This window comes from Marmota marmota, unplaced genomic scaffold, assembly GCF_001458135.2.
Source record: "Marmota marmota marmota unplaced genomic scaffold, marMar, whole genome shotgun sequence".
NCBI classification, from domain to species: domain Eukaryota; kingdom Metazoa; phylum Chordata; class Mammalia; order Rodentia; family Sciuridae; genus Marmota; species Marmota marmota.
Genome location: NW_025999924.1, coordinates 3,895,951 through 3,910,087, shown reverse-complemented (window position 1 = coordinate 3,910,087; position 14,137 = coordinate 3,895,951). Strand labels below are relative to the sequence as shown.

General features: G+C 36.8%; 1 protein-coding gene across 14 annotated transcripts in view; it reads right to left on the bottom strand.

The window, feature by feature from the left end:
• Pde4d (phosphodiesterase 4D) overlaps positions 1 to 14,137 on the bottom strand; it is a 1,424,195-nt gene that overhangs the window by 172,199 nt on the left and 1,237,859 nt on the right. For all 14 annotated transcript variants that reach the window (XM_048800091.1, XM_048800095.1, XM_048800089.1 and 11 more), the window contains 2 exons: positions 10,580 to 10,653; positions 5,335 to 5,384 (listed from right to left, as the gene is read on the bottom strand). In XM_048800091.1, the coding sequence (XP_048656048.1) occupies positions 5,335 to 5,384; positions 10,580 to 10,653 (124 nt within the window). The remainder of the gene's footprint in view (positions 1 to 5,334; positions 5,385 to 10,579; positions 10,654 to 14,137) is intronic.

Sequence of the window (14,137 nt, the reverse complement as noted above, 5' to 3'; positions counted from 1 at the left end):
GGCAATTCCAGTGACTCTGAAGGCTGAGGCAGGAAGATCTAAAGTTCAAAACCAGACTCAGCAATTTTGCACCCTGTCTTAAATTTATTAAAAAAAAAAAAAAAAAGTAAAAAGGACTGGGGCTATAGCTTAGTGGTAAAGTACTAAAATGCCCCTAGGTTCAGTCCCCAGTTCCACCCTCCAAAACAAAACCCCAAACAAATGATCAAAAGGACAGACCTTGTGCCACTTAACAAGACCTTACTCCAAAAACAGGGTGTCCTCATCCCCATATAGGCATGGCTGGGGCATCTCTGACTCTCTGCTGCCCTCTCATGTTTCAACAGTCTTTATCTCTGGCAGGTACTGCCTGCTGAAGACCAATGCAGGTGAGGCTTTCTCTAAGTAACTGAGGGATTACTGCAAAGGTCCAGTCATTACTGTGCAAAAGTAAAGTCATTAATGAAATATGCCAGAAAAGCCAATGAACTTTAATTGGCCTCTGCTACTTCCACTCTTGTTTTTGAATTACCTTAAAGAACAAAAAGCATCAAACATGGGGCAGGATTGTAGAAAGAAATGCTTATAGTACCCACCACCTGGTGAACTTTCTAAAACTTTCTCTTGAACTCTTGCAACCACCCTGAGAACTAAGTAAATACAACTCCATTCTTCAAACTGTAAAATAAAGTGAAAGAGAGAGACAGGTTTCACATCAGGATTTGAATGCCACACATCAGCTTTTTGTTATATCACACTAAAGAATAAAATAGCTCTTGGGCTGGGGTTGTGGCTCAGTGGTAGAGTGCTTGCCTTGCATGTGTGAGGCACTGGGTTCAATTCTCAGCACTGCATATAAATAAACAAATAAAATAAAGATCCATCAACAACTAATAAAATTTTTTTTAAAACAGATCTTCAGTAGTAAATCTTTTGTTTTTTAAATACTATTTTAGAAGCCCTATTTTAAAGAATTATTAGGTCACTTTAGATCTATGTAATTACCTCTCATAAGTAAAAATAAAAACTGGCAGGTATCTGACATGTTTTAACTCTAATGGTATGAAGTAGAACTTCTCTGTGTTTAATATTTATCAAAGTAACAACAACAACAACAACAAAAACCTGACCCTGGCATGATGGCACACACCTGAAATCCCAGCGATTTGAAAAGATGAGGCAGGTGGATCACAAGTTGGAGTCCAACCTCAGCAATTTAGTGGGGCCCTAAGCAACTTAGCAAGATCTTGTCTCAAATTAAAAAAAAAATAAAAATAAAAAGGACTGGGGATGACATTCAGTGGTGAAGTGCTCCTGGGTTCAATCCCCAGTACCAATAAATAATCAAACTTGAAGTGGGTAAAAAGGTATTATATGTTCTATGGGACTAATTTTCAGGAAATATTATATGACATAGAAGTTCTTAATTATTTTTTACAGTTAAAGAATTGGTTTATGGAAGAGTTATAGTGAATTATTTTTTCCTTCAAAAAAAACTAGCTCTCAAAAGTAAGTTTTTAGACTCTGAAGAATAATCTTATCATCTCAATAAAAAATGCACTAACATCTATGACAGTGATGAGGGGAAAGGACACAAAATTAGGACAATAGGAGGTATCATTTGGACAGGTCCAAAGCAAGTGTGTCCCTGTGGGCCATTTTGGGGGATCCACACACATTACTCTTATGATTCTGCATCCTTGTCTTTCTCTCACTCTTCCCTTTTCTTTTTAATTTCTGTCCTGTTCCTTTCACTGTCCCTCATGATGGACCGAATGTGTATGGGCACCTCAAATTCACATTGACATCCTAATCCCCAACATGGTAATAGTTGAAGGTAGGGCTTTGGGGAGATAATCAGGTCATGAGCGTGGAATTAGCACCCTTTTAAAGGAACCTACCAGCTTGCCCCCTTTCGACCCTGTGAGGATATAATAAGAAAGACAGGTCTGCAACCTGTCCTTGCCTAGAACTCAAACACATTGACAAGTTGATCTCAGCCTCTAACACCATAAGAAATAAATTTATGTAGTTTATAAATTTATGAGGATAATCTCTGGTACTTTTTATAGAGTCTGAACTGATACCCCTAGTTCTATGTACAGAGTAGGTCAGAGAAACCAAAACAACAAAACAAAATTTGCCAAGATGTATTGAGTGCTGACACTGTTGGGCACCATGCTACGTAAAAGCAAACACATTAATTCATGGCACCTACCAACGGTGATCTTACTGCATAAAGTGGGATCACTATTTTATAGATGGAGAAGCCAAGGCAGAGAAAGGTATGCAACCTGCTCAGGGCCATACAGCTGTCATGATAGAGAACAATTTGAGTTCTGGACAGGCAGCTCACAATTTTAATCACATCTCTGTAGATCTATGAAGGACTCCTGCAGGGGAGCCTTGAACTTGTTCAATATAGCCCTTTGGGCTAGTGAAGAAATGAATTTAGACAACCCTGTTCCTCCAGATTTGCAGCAAAATTTCAAAGATGGCTGCCTTGATCTGTTAGGTTGCCTTGCTGACTTAAAAAAAAAATAAAAAACCACTTTTCTCATCTCCTCAGTACTACTACAGAGATATAGTGAGCTTCTAACAGGAGGGAATAAGCCTGGAGGGAAGAAACACATAAGTACTACCTTTTCTTATCTGAAGTCTAACTAGTGTCAAAGACTCAACCACCATTACTATTATTGTTTAGGTTTTAAGGACTCACTTTTTCAGAATGGGATGACAGGCAGGAACTTTTCACTGCTCTTGCCATCATCCCCTCACACTCCAGACCCTCTTCCCACCTTGGTTTGCAATATTTGGACAAGAAAAAAGACTTCCTTTCACTAGCCAGGCAATTTCCTGTTGGGCTTTGTGAGGAGCCCAGCTGCCAGGCAGTTAATGACAGCTAATTGCTCTCCCTTCCTACATGGGAAGTTTCTGTAGTCCTCAGGTCAGGAGTTATTGGGTACAAATGAGGTCCCATTAGCCTTAATTGCCCAATTCCAGTGTCTCTTAGTTCCCTCTCCAGGGCTTCATTCAATATTATGTAAAAGTTTCTGGGAGCTTCTATGGGGTTTCTCACCTATGTGTAAGATCATGTCTGTGGTCTCTGAGTGCAGCTGGTCATCTGCCAAGGTGGCTGGCAGCTGCTCTGACCACTGAACACCCAAACATCTTGTGCAGGACACAAAGGAGTTCTAAAGCTGTTCTTCTGGGAAGATGCTGCCCCATCTGTGAGGCAAGCTCATATGCAATCTCAAACTAAAACAAAACAAACAAACAAATGCCAAGAGACCAAAATAGCACACAATGTACTCAAACCAAAATGTCAGTCTTGCTTATTGCAAAAGTGGGTAGGGGGAAGGTAGCTCCTGTTCACAGGGGTACCTGTAATTCCTGGAGTAGGGCTGGAGACCAGGTTCAATGTGGTTTTTGTTCCTAAAATAACTTATTCTGGTATTTAGAAATCCTTTACTGTTGATCTCTTGGTCAATGTCAAGAAAAAAATTGGTAAACCATATATATACTATGAAATGAATATATATACTATGAAATGACAATGGAAAGTCATTACCAACAAGATTTGTAAAGTGAAACACGGAAAAAAGAACAAAAAATGTAATAGTCATTGAAATACAAGTGCTATTTGGTAGACTTTCAGATAAGAAGATAACATTAACTACTGTTTCAGAATCAACTCTGATGTGGTGACTACAAAGGCAACCAGTTGACTGGACATGACAAAGTTAAATTTCGAGCAATGTGTATTCACTAAAAATTTAATAAGAAGCTCCTTATTAAGGGTTGGGGTTCTAAGAAGACACTTGAATCAAGATGAAGTATTGGTCTAGTTTGGAGAGTATGTTAATTTTCTTTTGGTAATAATTTTAGAAATCATAGGTTTTCTTTTCCAGGAAATTATTTCAATGAATCAATTGGGGTTTTGAGAAATGATTAAATGAGGTTCAATTTGGTTTCAGGTTCAGCAAAATGAGATCATTCATTCTGTTTTTGGTTCAGTTCAGGTCAAGTCTCCTGGTTAAATCAGACCAATAGGCATTGGGATAATATATTTTTATGCCTTTTCTTTCCCTCATCCTTTCTTCTACTTTTCTTTCCCAAACATTTGTGGACCTGAGAAACTAATGTGACTCCATTTTTAAAAAATAAATAAATAATAGCAGCTTCTACCTCAAGGCCTGTCCTAAGGAAGGGGGCCTGACCCTTGTCCTTGGAAAAACCCACAGAGCACTCCTAAGCACATACCCACCCGGCTGAGTTGTTTGTCTGTAAATAACAGGAGAGGTCTGAGGCGCCAGGTGTCCCTGACTCAGTTGGCCTAGGTGAGGACCCATGGCAACCCCCTAGAAACCACCAATCAGCATAAGACAGGGAAAATACCTGGAATGCCAGATGACCCCCCAGTAGTTTATGGTGGTTGATAACATGTTGGGAAACCATGTAGTTTAGCACGTACACCCCTCGTGGCCTAAACCAATCAGTTCAAAGGAATCCCCCTCTTGTACTAGCCAATCACCCCTACCCAACTTGTTCCCACTGGTGAATGTGCTAATCAATGCTAAGAGTTGTTGTTTTTGATTTTCCCGCGATATGGAATGATTTGCTGTGTGATGTTGTGACGCATAGAGTATCTCCCCCAAACCTATAAAATCTCACTGAACAAAGGACCGGGACTCACTCCCTGGGATGGCTGCGTCGGGATTGGTTGTGAATCCAGGTTCCAGCTTGCAATAAAGACTCTTATGTGCTTGCATCAGATTCGGCTCCTGGAGGTCTACTGGGGTCTCACGAATCTGGCATAACAGACCCTTTTCTCATCACACTGAACTTTTCTGTATTGTGTAATAACATGTTCTCTCCCCTCACAAGTTGTATTTATACTCAGCAACCTGAGCTCCCATAAGAACTACTGGAATAGTAATATGTTCCTTCCAGCACAAAACACATATTTCTCTTATTTATACTTTTACTTTCATTAAACTAAACTACCATATATGAAGATGAAGCAGATAACCAAGCCTGGAACAAAAATGGCAGATATTCTGAGGGTAACTCTGTCTCCCGCAACACAAATGCCTAGAACAAAGCTGAACTGAGTTCCAATATAAAGTCAAGTGGTTAAGAATGGGGCACATTAGAACAGGTTTTCCAAGGAACAGCTTAAATGGAAAAATTGTAAGATCAATGATAGTGAGGATAACATAAAGAAGAAGACAAAACTTATTTCTTTGACATTTTAGAATTGGAGTATAGAATCAGCATTAATGTGATGCTGACTATTGAAAGATACAGATTCTTCCTGGACACAAGGAGAATAAGTCCGCAGATCTCTCTTACCTGTTATGGTGGCTTTGTTGATGGATGGTTGGTTGCACATTGGTGATCTTCTGACAAAGAAAGAAAAATACAAAGCAGTAAGTACGTGGTCCTTGTTGATTTGAGTACGTGCTGAGTCATTTTAGATACGAAATTTTAATTTTAAGGATTATTTTTAAGTTAGGAGATGCAAGATTTCCTTCAGATTTCCTTCAGTCAATTCTTGGGGACCCTTTTACTATATCTCAGATCACACGTATCAAATTTTTTAAAAAGTTAAGTCTCATGGTGATAGACATTGGGGAAGATTATGATGTTCATTTCACAGGAACATGATAAAAGTGGAAATTCTTATTAATTGACTATATTCAATTAAGCTAGGGCTTACAGAGCTAACACAGACTTTCTGAATTTAGAAAAGTAGTCAAATTATCACTGTTTTCCTTAAAACCATGCTAAGAATCTTTGATTTTGACATAAAGCCTCATAATTGCTCATACATTATCAGAAGTGCATGGTTCTTTCTACAGTATCTTAGAGAAGGTATTTAAAATTTTTTCCTATTTTCTTACATTGAGAAGCATTTCTGATACATGTGTTAGAGAGGTATATTGACAAGTTGTATAAACATATGCTATAGAGATTTTAGAAATATTGTAAACCTAAGGTATTAAATAGATTCCATCTAGTATTCTTTCCTATTTTTTAACAGATGTTTGCCAGGTTCCACAAGATGATTATAAACACCCTGAGGTAATAAAAAAACAAAAAAACAAACAAACAAAAATATATATATATGTATGTGTGTAATATATAATGATTAACTCATATTCCCTTCAAAGCCCAGCACACAACCTCACAACCTCAACACACAACCTCAACAATTTTACAGATATCCCTAAATGTATCTATTTTTAAAGTGTTTTTAAAGATGGCAACAAGTTAAAAGCTATCAATTATATATATCAACAAATTAAAAGCTATCAATGTATCTGGTATTAAATCAGTGCTCAATAAATTATGTTGAAAAGAATATCATTTATGGATTGTCCAAAGTTTTTTGGAATATAACTTTATAAAATCGTTACTTATAATTGATAGCTTTTAACTTGTTGCCATTTTAAAAAACACTTTAAAAATAGATACATTAAGGGATATCTGTAAAATAGTTGAGGCTGTGTGTGTGTGTGTGTGTGTGTATTTCATCTAGTGGCTACACTTAATAAGCACTTAGTGTCTGTCACACGCTATACTAAGTGAGCACTTTAAATGAATTATCTCACTTAACCCTGACAAAAAGCCTCAAGGCTGGTAGAATCATTGTTCTCATTTTACCAGTGAGAAAAACAAATCTTTGGGAAGTTGAAAATCTGTTCCAAACCAGCAGAGATTTGAGGTAATGTGACTCTAGGGCTGTACTCTACTCTACTCTTTGTCTTAGCTTGGGATGCTTTTGTGGAAGCCGAATGGATAACCACACAGATGTGCAGTTGGCAGCAGACTCTCTAATGCTGAAGATGACGACTATCCTAGCAGGTCTGGGGGATGCTTACAGAAAGCACTTTGGTATTTTGTAAATTCTCACTCGTTCTATTCAGCGTCTGGCTCTGGGTCATTGCTCTTAAGTTTATTGGTGTCAGCTTGGGATTGAATTTTTGTGTTTGATTGAAAATACACCATGATTCACTTCTGACTTATTTTAGTTTTTTTAAATTATGAAAAATAAAAGTCGGGGCTGGGATATAGCTCAGTGGTAGAACACTTGCTTAGCATGTGTAAGGCTCTGGGTTGATCCCCAGCACCAAAGAAGTGAGAGAAAGAGAAGAAATTAAAAATATAAATTTGAACTTGATAAATGCTTCATTTAAAAAAGGTCAATGTTTTAAACTGCTGCTTTGAAATAGCTCTGTTTTCTATACTAGTAGTTACCTTCTTGCTGAGAGTTTATTATTCAGATGAGTTTGGGGATATTCAGGATGATATAGTTATAGACTAGAGTTTATTCAAATGACTTAAATATTGATGTCTGAGAATGTTTTTTAGTCCTTGCTCTGTGAAAATTTTGAAAACATTGACTTTTTGTCTGGGAAAATACAAATAAACATTTATCCTTTTCTATAGTTTTGGAAAACCAAATGGTTAACTTGCTACTAATTCTCATTTTATCAATCCTACCACTGACACTTGGGAACTTGACATCTTGATAAGTAACAAGCAGAAAATATTAATCACTGAATTCATGGTAACTTGACAGATTATTTTTAAAAAGAATGAGCCACAATTTATTCTTGGAATAAAAAAAAAGTCTAAAGGGCACAAAAGAGCAAGAAGATCACAAGAAACCATTAGTGGGCTAACACCAGAGCTCTTGGATGAGTTCTTCCTAGACACCTACCCTAAAGCAAATAAAAAAAAAAGTTCTTAGATGAGTTCTTCCTAGACTCCTTTCCTAAAGCAAATAAAAAGGTAGTCTGTGAAAGGCAGCACAGGTCTTCTTCAAATTCCAACAGTGAGCTTGGAAACATTCTAGTGGCACAGGGAGTGCAGGGCAATTGAATCCTGATTCTTTCAGAGTCATCATGCCATATACCAGTGACATCCTCTTTGCTAATACCAAGCACAACAGAGTCCAGCTGTGTTGAGATTGAATTCTACTATTCCGACACCCCAGGAAGCTGATTTGGTTTGAATTAATAAAGGAGGTACAAATCTGCATTGACCAAAAAGGAGACCATGCACTGGCTTTCACTTAGAGTCTACCAGATGATATTGTAATTCAATGTCTCCATGGGCATTGCATAGTTAGTCAAAGCAGGTGTAAGTTCAGGTGTTAGCTATGATTTTCTCACTCCCTCCTTTCCATTTTAATATATTATGTGCCTGTAAATCAGTTGAGAACCTCTGCCTTGTATAGAATGGGCCTGAGGACATTTCTTTGGAGATAGAAGGACCAGTGTGATACCTTCACACCTGTTTGATTAAGTGTCTGTTATATTAAATGCTTGCACTCAGGTGACCACATCCAAAGGAAATTTACAGGGCATTAGTTTCTTGTTTGCCTTTTAGAGACAAGACCTAGATTTCTTACTGAAATTTGAGACTGCAAGTTTAGTGGCAACCAATAATTTCATTTTTCCTTCAGAGCTAAGAATTTCTAGAAGGTTATGTTTGTACCCATAACCTACTGACTAGCAAAGGCCTCAGGGCTATTGAGGTCAGCCTGATGTTTTACAACTGGCCATGTTGTATAGACAACACAACTGGAGATAAATGGTTTCTTCATGGCACACCCTCAGGCTTTAAATGCTGAACGGCCACTTTACACTTTCAGTCAACAAGCATTTGCAGAGATTTAGAAATGAGGTGTCCCCCAAACGTTCATGTGTGAGAAAATGCAAATGAGGTGAAATGAGAGTTGTAACCTAATTAGTAATTTAAACCACTGAAATGGATTAACTGGGTGGTAACTGAAGGCAGGTAGGATGTGGCTAGCGAAGACTGGTCACTGGGAGTGTGCCTTTGGGGTTTATATTTTGTCTCTGGTAAATGGAGCGCTTTGGCTCTCTCTGCTTCCTGTTGGCCATGTTCTGAGCTGCTTTCTTCCTCCACACCCTTCTACCATGATGTTCTGCCTCATCTTGGGCCCAGAGCTATGTGGTCAGCCATCTGTGGACTGAGACCTCTAAAACCATCAGTGAGCCCCAAATAAGTTTCCCCTCTTCCATAGTTTGTGTCAGGTATTTTGGTCACAGCAATGAAAAATCTGACTAAAACAGAGGAATTATTTTGTGTTCTGATAGGCACTGGGAATGTGAACCAGCCACACCCCTGCTCTTGGGGAACTGACATTGCTGAGGATCAACCAGTTGATCAGGCAAGTAGGGCACAGGGAGAAATGTGCTTGAATAACAGGATGCAACCAGACGGAGTAGGAAAGACATGCCAGCCAGCTAGGGCTGGTCACTGTGTGTCTATATCTGTCAGTGTGAGGGACAGTGCCCCCAAAGCAATTATATTTAAGCTGTGATGAGAAGAATGAATCAGTTAGCCAAGTGGAAAAGAAGAAGGAGAAGGTAAATGTTCAAGCTGAGGGAAAGACAATCGGCCCAGGGTTCTAGGTTCCATCTCAATTATTTGTGTTGTGGCACTTTTGCTATTTTTTTTTTTTTTTTTTTTAGAAAAGCTTTCTCTATCACAGGAAGTACTTGCATAATAGCTTCTAGTGAATCAGGGAAATGCGGATTGTAGAGGTAAATTATGTTATTATGGAGTGGAAAAGTTCAGTTTTTTCATGTTCTTTAAGAAGTAGTAACTAGTATAAAATATTATAGACTCAGATATACCATAATCCCTAATAAATTTCTACTCACTGTCCTCTTAATATTGATTTGATTTTTTTGTTTTGCTTTGGAAAATTCTTCCAGGCTGATAATCTTAACACTTTATTATAAATAATACTTTAAAAAATAACAGATATTAGAATAATATTTTATCAGTTTCTCATTTAATTTTGCAAAATTTACTTCCTTCTTTTCGATTTTTTAGATTTATCAAGATCCTCCAATTTAAAAAAAAATTGTAGTTGTAGATAGACAGAAAATCTCTATTTTATTTGTTTTTTATTTTTATGTGGTGCTGAGGATTGAACCCAGTGCCTCATGCATGCTAGGCAAGCACTCTATCACTGAGCTACAGCCCCAGCTCCAAAATCCCCCAATTTTAAATCATTTTCCATTTCAAGTTTCCCTCCCTCAAACACTTCTATTGTTATTACATCAATCTCAATTTTATTAATTGCCTCATGAATGCTGCTGCTCAGAGAGTCAATCACAGCAGGAGAATCAAAGATCTTTGTTGAGATCTGGTGTTTTTCCAGTTAATTGTTGTCTTAGAATTAACAGTATGACTTTGAGATATCATTAAGGCGTGATGAGTTTATTTGCCTGTGGCTAATTTATGAAATAAGCCAAAACTATAAAGTTACTTTGAGTATAAATAACTGGCCAGAAGACAAATCACGCCAGGTAATTTCTGACAGAATCACCATATTGATTTGTCATACTGTTTCATCCCTGATGTTAGAATCACCACCACTCTGTATTTATAGTGAATTAGCAGGGTATCATCTGATGTCTTGTTAATGTCCATGGTTAGATAGCATGGCAGTGACTCAGAGAAATTTAATATTTTGTCTTGAGTTCAATTCAAATTGAGATGACATTCTTTAAAAGCTCAGCAAAAAAAAAGGGAATAAAGAATAACTTACTTGCTAGGCGCTCGATCTTGCAAATTAGTTAATGCAGCAAAATTGTTTCGTACAGTTCGCAGGCTGGCTAAGACCTACAACAAAAAGAAATCCTTGAGATGTCTTAAACTGGGGTCATCTTAAATGCAATTAAGAATGGTTTGTTAAGAGGAAATCTGATAATGCTTAAAACTTAATTTCATATACCACTAAAGAATCTACTAGCACTTAGCAAACCTTGTATGCATCCATATGAAATCCACAGAGATCACACTTTCAAAATTTTCCAGAAATCCCTTTTCATTACCTACAAATGTGGTCACAGCAGCAGCAGTCTCCATAGCATTCCTGTATTCCCAAGTCACTAACACAATATCCCAAGCAACATGTGTGTTGCATTTTATGCATATATGAAATAGTGTAATATAAAATACTAATGAAGCTTACTTTAAGGATAAAAATAAAAATTATTCCAAAATTCTTTTTTAAGAATTTACCAAGAGGGTTGGGGTTGTGGCTCGGTGGCAGAGTGCTTGCCTAGAATGTATGAGGCACTGGTTTCGATCCTCAACACTATATAAACGTAAATAAATTAAATAAAGGCATTGTGTCCATCTACAACTAAAAAAAAGAAGAAGAAGAAAGAAAGAAAGAAAGAAAGAAAGAAAGAAAGAAAGAAAGAAAGAAAGAAAGAAAGAAAGAAAGAAAGAAAGAAAAAAGAATTAACCAAGAGTTCCATAACTTGCAGTCAGTAAGCTAAGTAAATCTTAGATCGCTTTTCAGCTTTGCCATGTGTCTGTACCAGCTAGTGCACAGATGGTCTTTTCCTTGGTTAAGACTGTGAATGACAAGAAGTCCCCAAGAAAGTATTTCTCACATAAAATGCAACTGCTCTCTCTATATCTATATCTATATCTATATCTATATCTATATATAGATATAGATATATAGAGAGACATATATATATAACTATATATATATATATAGAGAGAGAGTGTGTGTGTATGTGTATATATATATATATATATATATATATATATATATATATACACATATATACACACATACATACATACATACANATGTATGTATGTATGTGTGTATATATGTGTATATATATATATATATATATATATATATATATATATATACACATATATACACACATACATACATACATACACACACTTCCTGGAACACAGAAAATACTCAATAAAATGGCATCGTATGAATGAATACCTAGATGAAATATATCTACACATATGACAAGGCAGGAAAACGATGCCACCACCTCTGATAGCCCCCTTTCCTAACTCCAGTCGGGACTAGAAGGTGGCCAAGGAATGGAAGTGAGCCTAGGAGAGAAAAGTTGCACGAATCTACTGCCCCTGGCTTTTTCCTAGAATGGGCTCATTTCCTCAGGGTGGATCCTAAATTAGGTGGAATTATAGGTGTTCTGGATGTGAACCAGAATGCTAAATTTATCTAAAATGTGTCTTGGTAAGTACTAGGGTATTGCACAACAAACCAGGCTGCCTGAATCTGTTAAGTATTAAATGTGTGAACCTGAACAAGTTATGTAAGCCTCTCTATACCTCAGTTTCTTTAAATACAAACTGTAACTGATATTTACCTCACAGGATTGGAGTGTGAATTAGAAGAAATGACAGGTTAGGTGTCAAGAAAAAGCCCTCAGTGTGTGTGATTTCATTGGGGTAGCATTTCACTTGATTAATGATTTGGCACACACACAGGGGATTTATTTAGTGACTATGAGTGGTACTACAAGGGGCCCCCAAATTCTAATTGCTCTAGGGCTCCAGAATTGTCTCCAGAGTTTTTTTTTTTTCATCTGGCATGGATCTAGAGTCAGTTTATATTTTTTTTCCAAGACAAAAACGTTTCAGACTTCAAAAAACAAAAAATTGACATTAATTAATTTGATCAATGGAAGTTTGTGCATTGGGACAGTGACCTACAGCATTTCCCCTGAAGGAATCTGTGGTGCTTCCTAAGGAGCCGACCATGATTAACTCAGTCACTGGAAAATCGTGGCTCATTACCACACATAAACAACCCACAGCTCTGAAAGGTCACACTGCCTATGACAGAATATTCAAATAGCTAACTGCTGACATCAGACTACGATGTCTTTCAACAGGCATGGAATCTTGACTGATGCAGAAATAAATTGGATAAATGATCCACTGTCATTAAATCATGCAGACTTAATTTATATTTTGAGAAGTGAATACTGAACACATTTGAAAAGCATTTTAAATAAGATTATTGCACCAGCTAATTGATCCCTTTTCTAGGCAAAAATTTTAACTTCAGAATTCTGAGGATTTTATCATAATATGCTGTTGTAAATTCAACTGCATTTGACAGCTGGTAAATAGAAATGATATTGTAGGTAAATCATATTCCATGCTCATTTGAGAGGAAATTAATTCATGAAAGGAAACATTAGTTCATAAAAGAAATATTTTCTGCACAGAAATTTTGCCTGTGTTATAATAATACAGATATTAAACTGGATTTTGTTTTGTTTTGTTTTTTATTTTTTTTTGTTTTTTTTAAACTGGATTATTTTGTTTGGGATTTTAAGTTTTATGTATTTATTTTGAATAAATCATACATTTGCTTGCTGTAGACTTTAAGTAGAAACATAACTATCAAGCAAAAAGTCTCATCTCAATAATTAAGCCAAAATCAAAATTATTGTTATTTATGCGATAGATGAACATGGAAAGGGATACTTCAGTGGCATTAAAATATTCATATTGTTCTATTTCTTAAACTGTTCATTATGATGATGATGATGATGATTTATGCTCTATATAATCACTAGATATATTCTTTCATATGTATGAACTATCTCAAAACAAACAAAAAATAAAAATGGAAGAAAAAGTTCCCCCATCCCAGTCCCTCTTTCAGGCATCCAGTTGCCAGTCCCTGAGACTGACTTTGAGGTTGTGTCTTACAGTTTGCTTTTACAAACACTGCTGTAGTAAATAGCCCTGAGGATACATCATTCCTTGTGTGTGCAAGTCTTAAGTCATTGTGGCTTTGTCTCCCTCTCTCTCTCTCTCTCTCCTCTCTCTCTCTTTCTCTCTCTCTCTCAGTGGTAGGACAAGCAGTATTTTATAAATTTTTAGATTAAGTGTTAAATATTATCCTTAGCCAAAGTATGAATAAAAGTTTCAGACAGATCTTTTAAGGGGTGCTTCCTGGGGAATCCTTATCCTAAATATCACTGGGTTTGTCTTTGCAGAACATAAAGAGGTAGGTAACTGCTGCTGGGGAGAAGAAATGGAAATAGTTTTACTGGAGCCCCTGAGTTAAGGTTCCATTATTTTTTGCTTTTGTTCCAGGGCTGCTCTCACTCCCCATGAATTCAGCTCTCTAAGAGATACAGTCAGAGCTTTATTGCCCCTATAATTTTCTTCCCTTCTTAATGTTGTTAACCAAAGAAATCCCTGAGGTTTCTTCCACGTGGCTCAGTGGCAGAAAATTAAGGTCACTGCTTTCTCTTCTTCTCCTACAAGTAAAATGTAACAGAACAAGATCAAA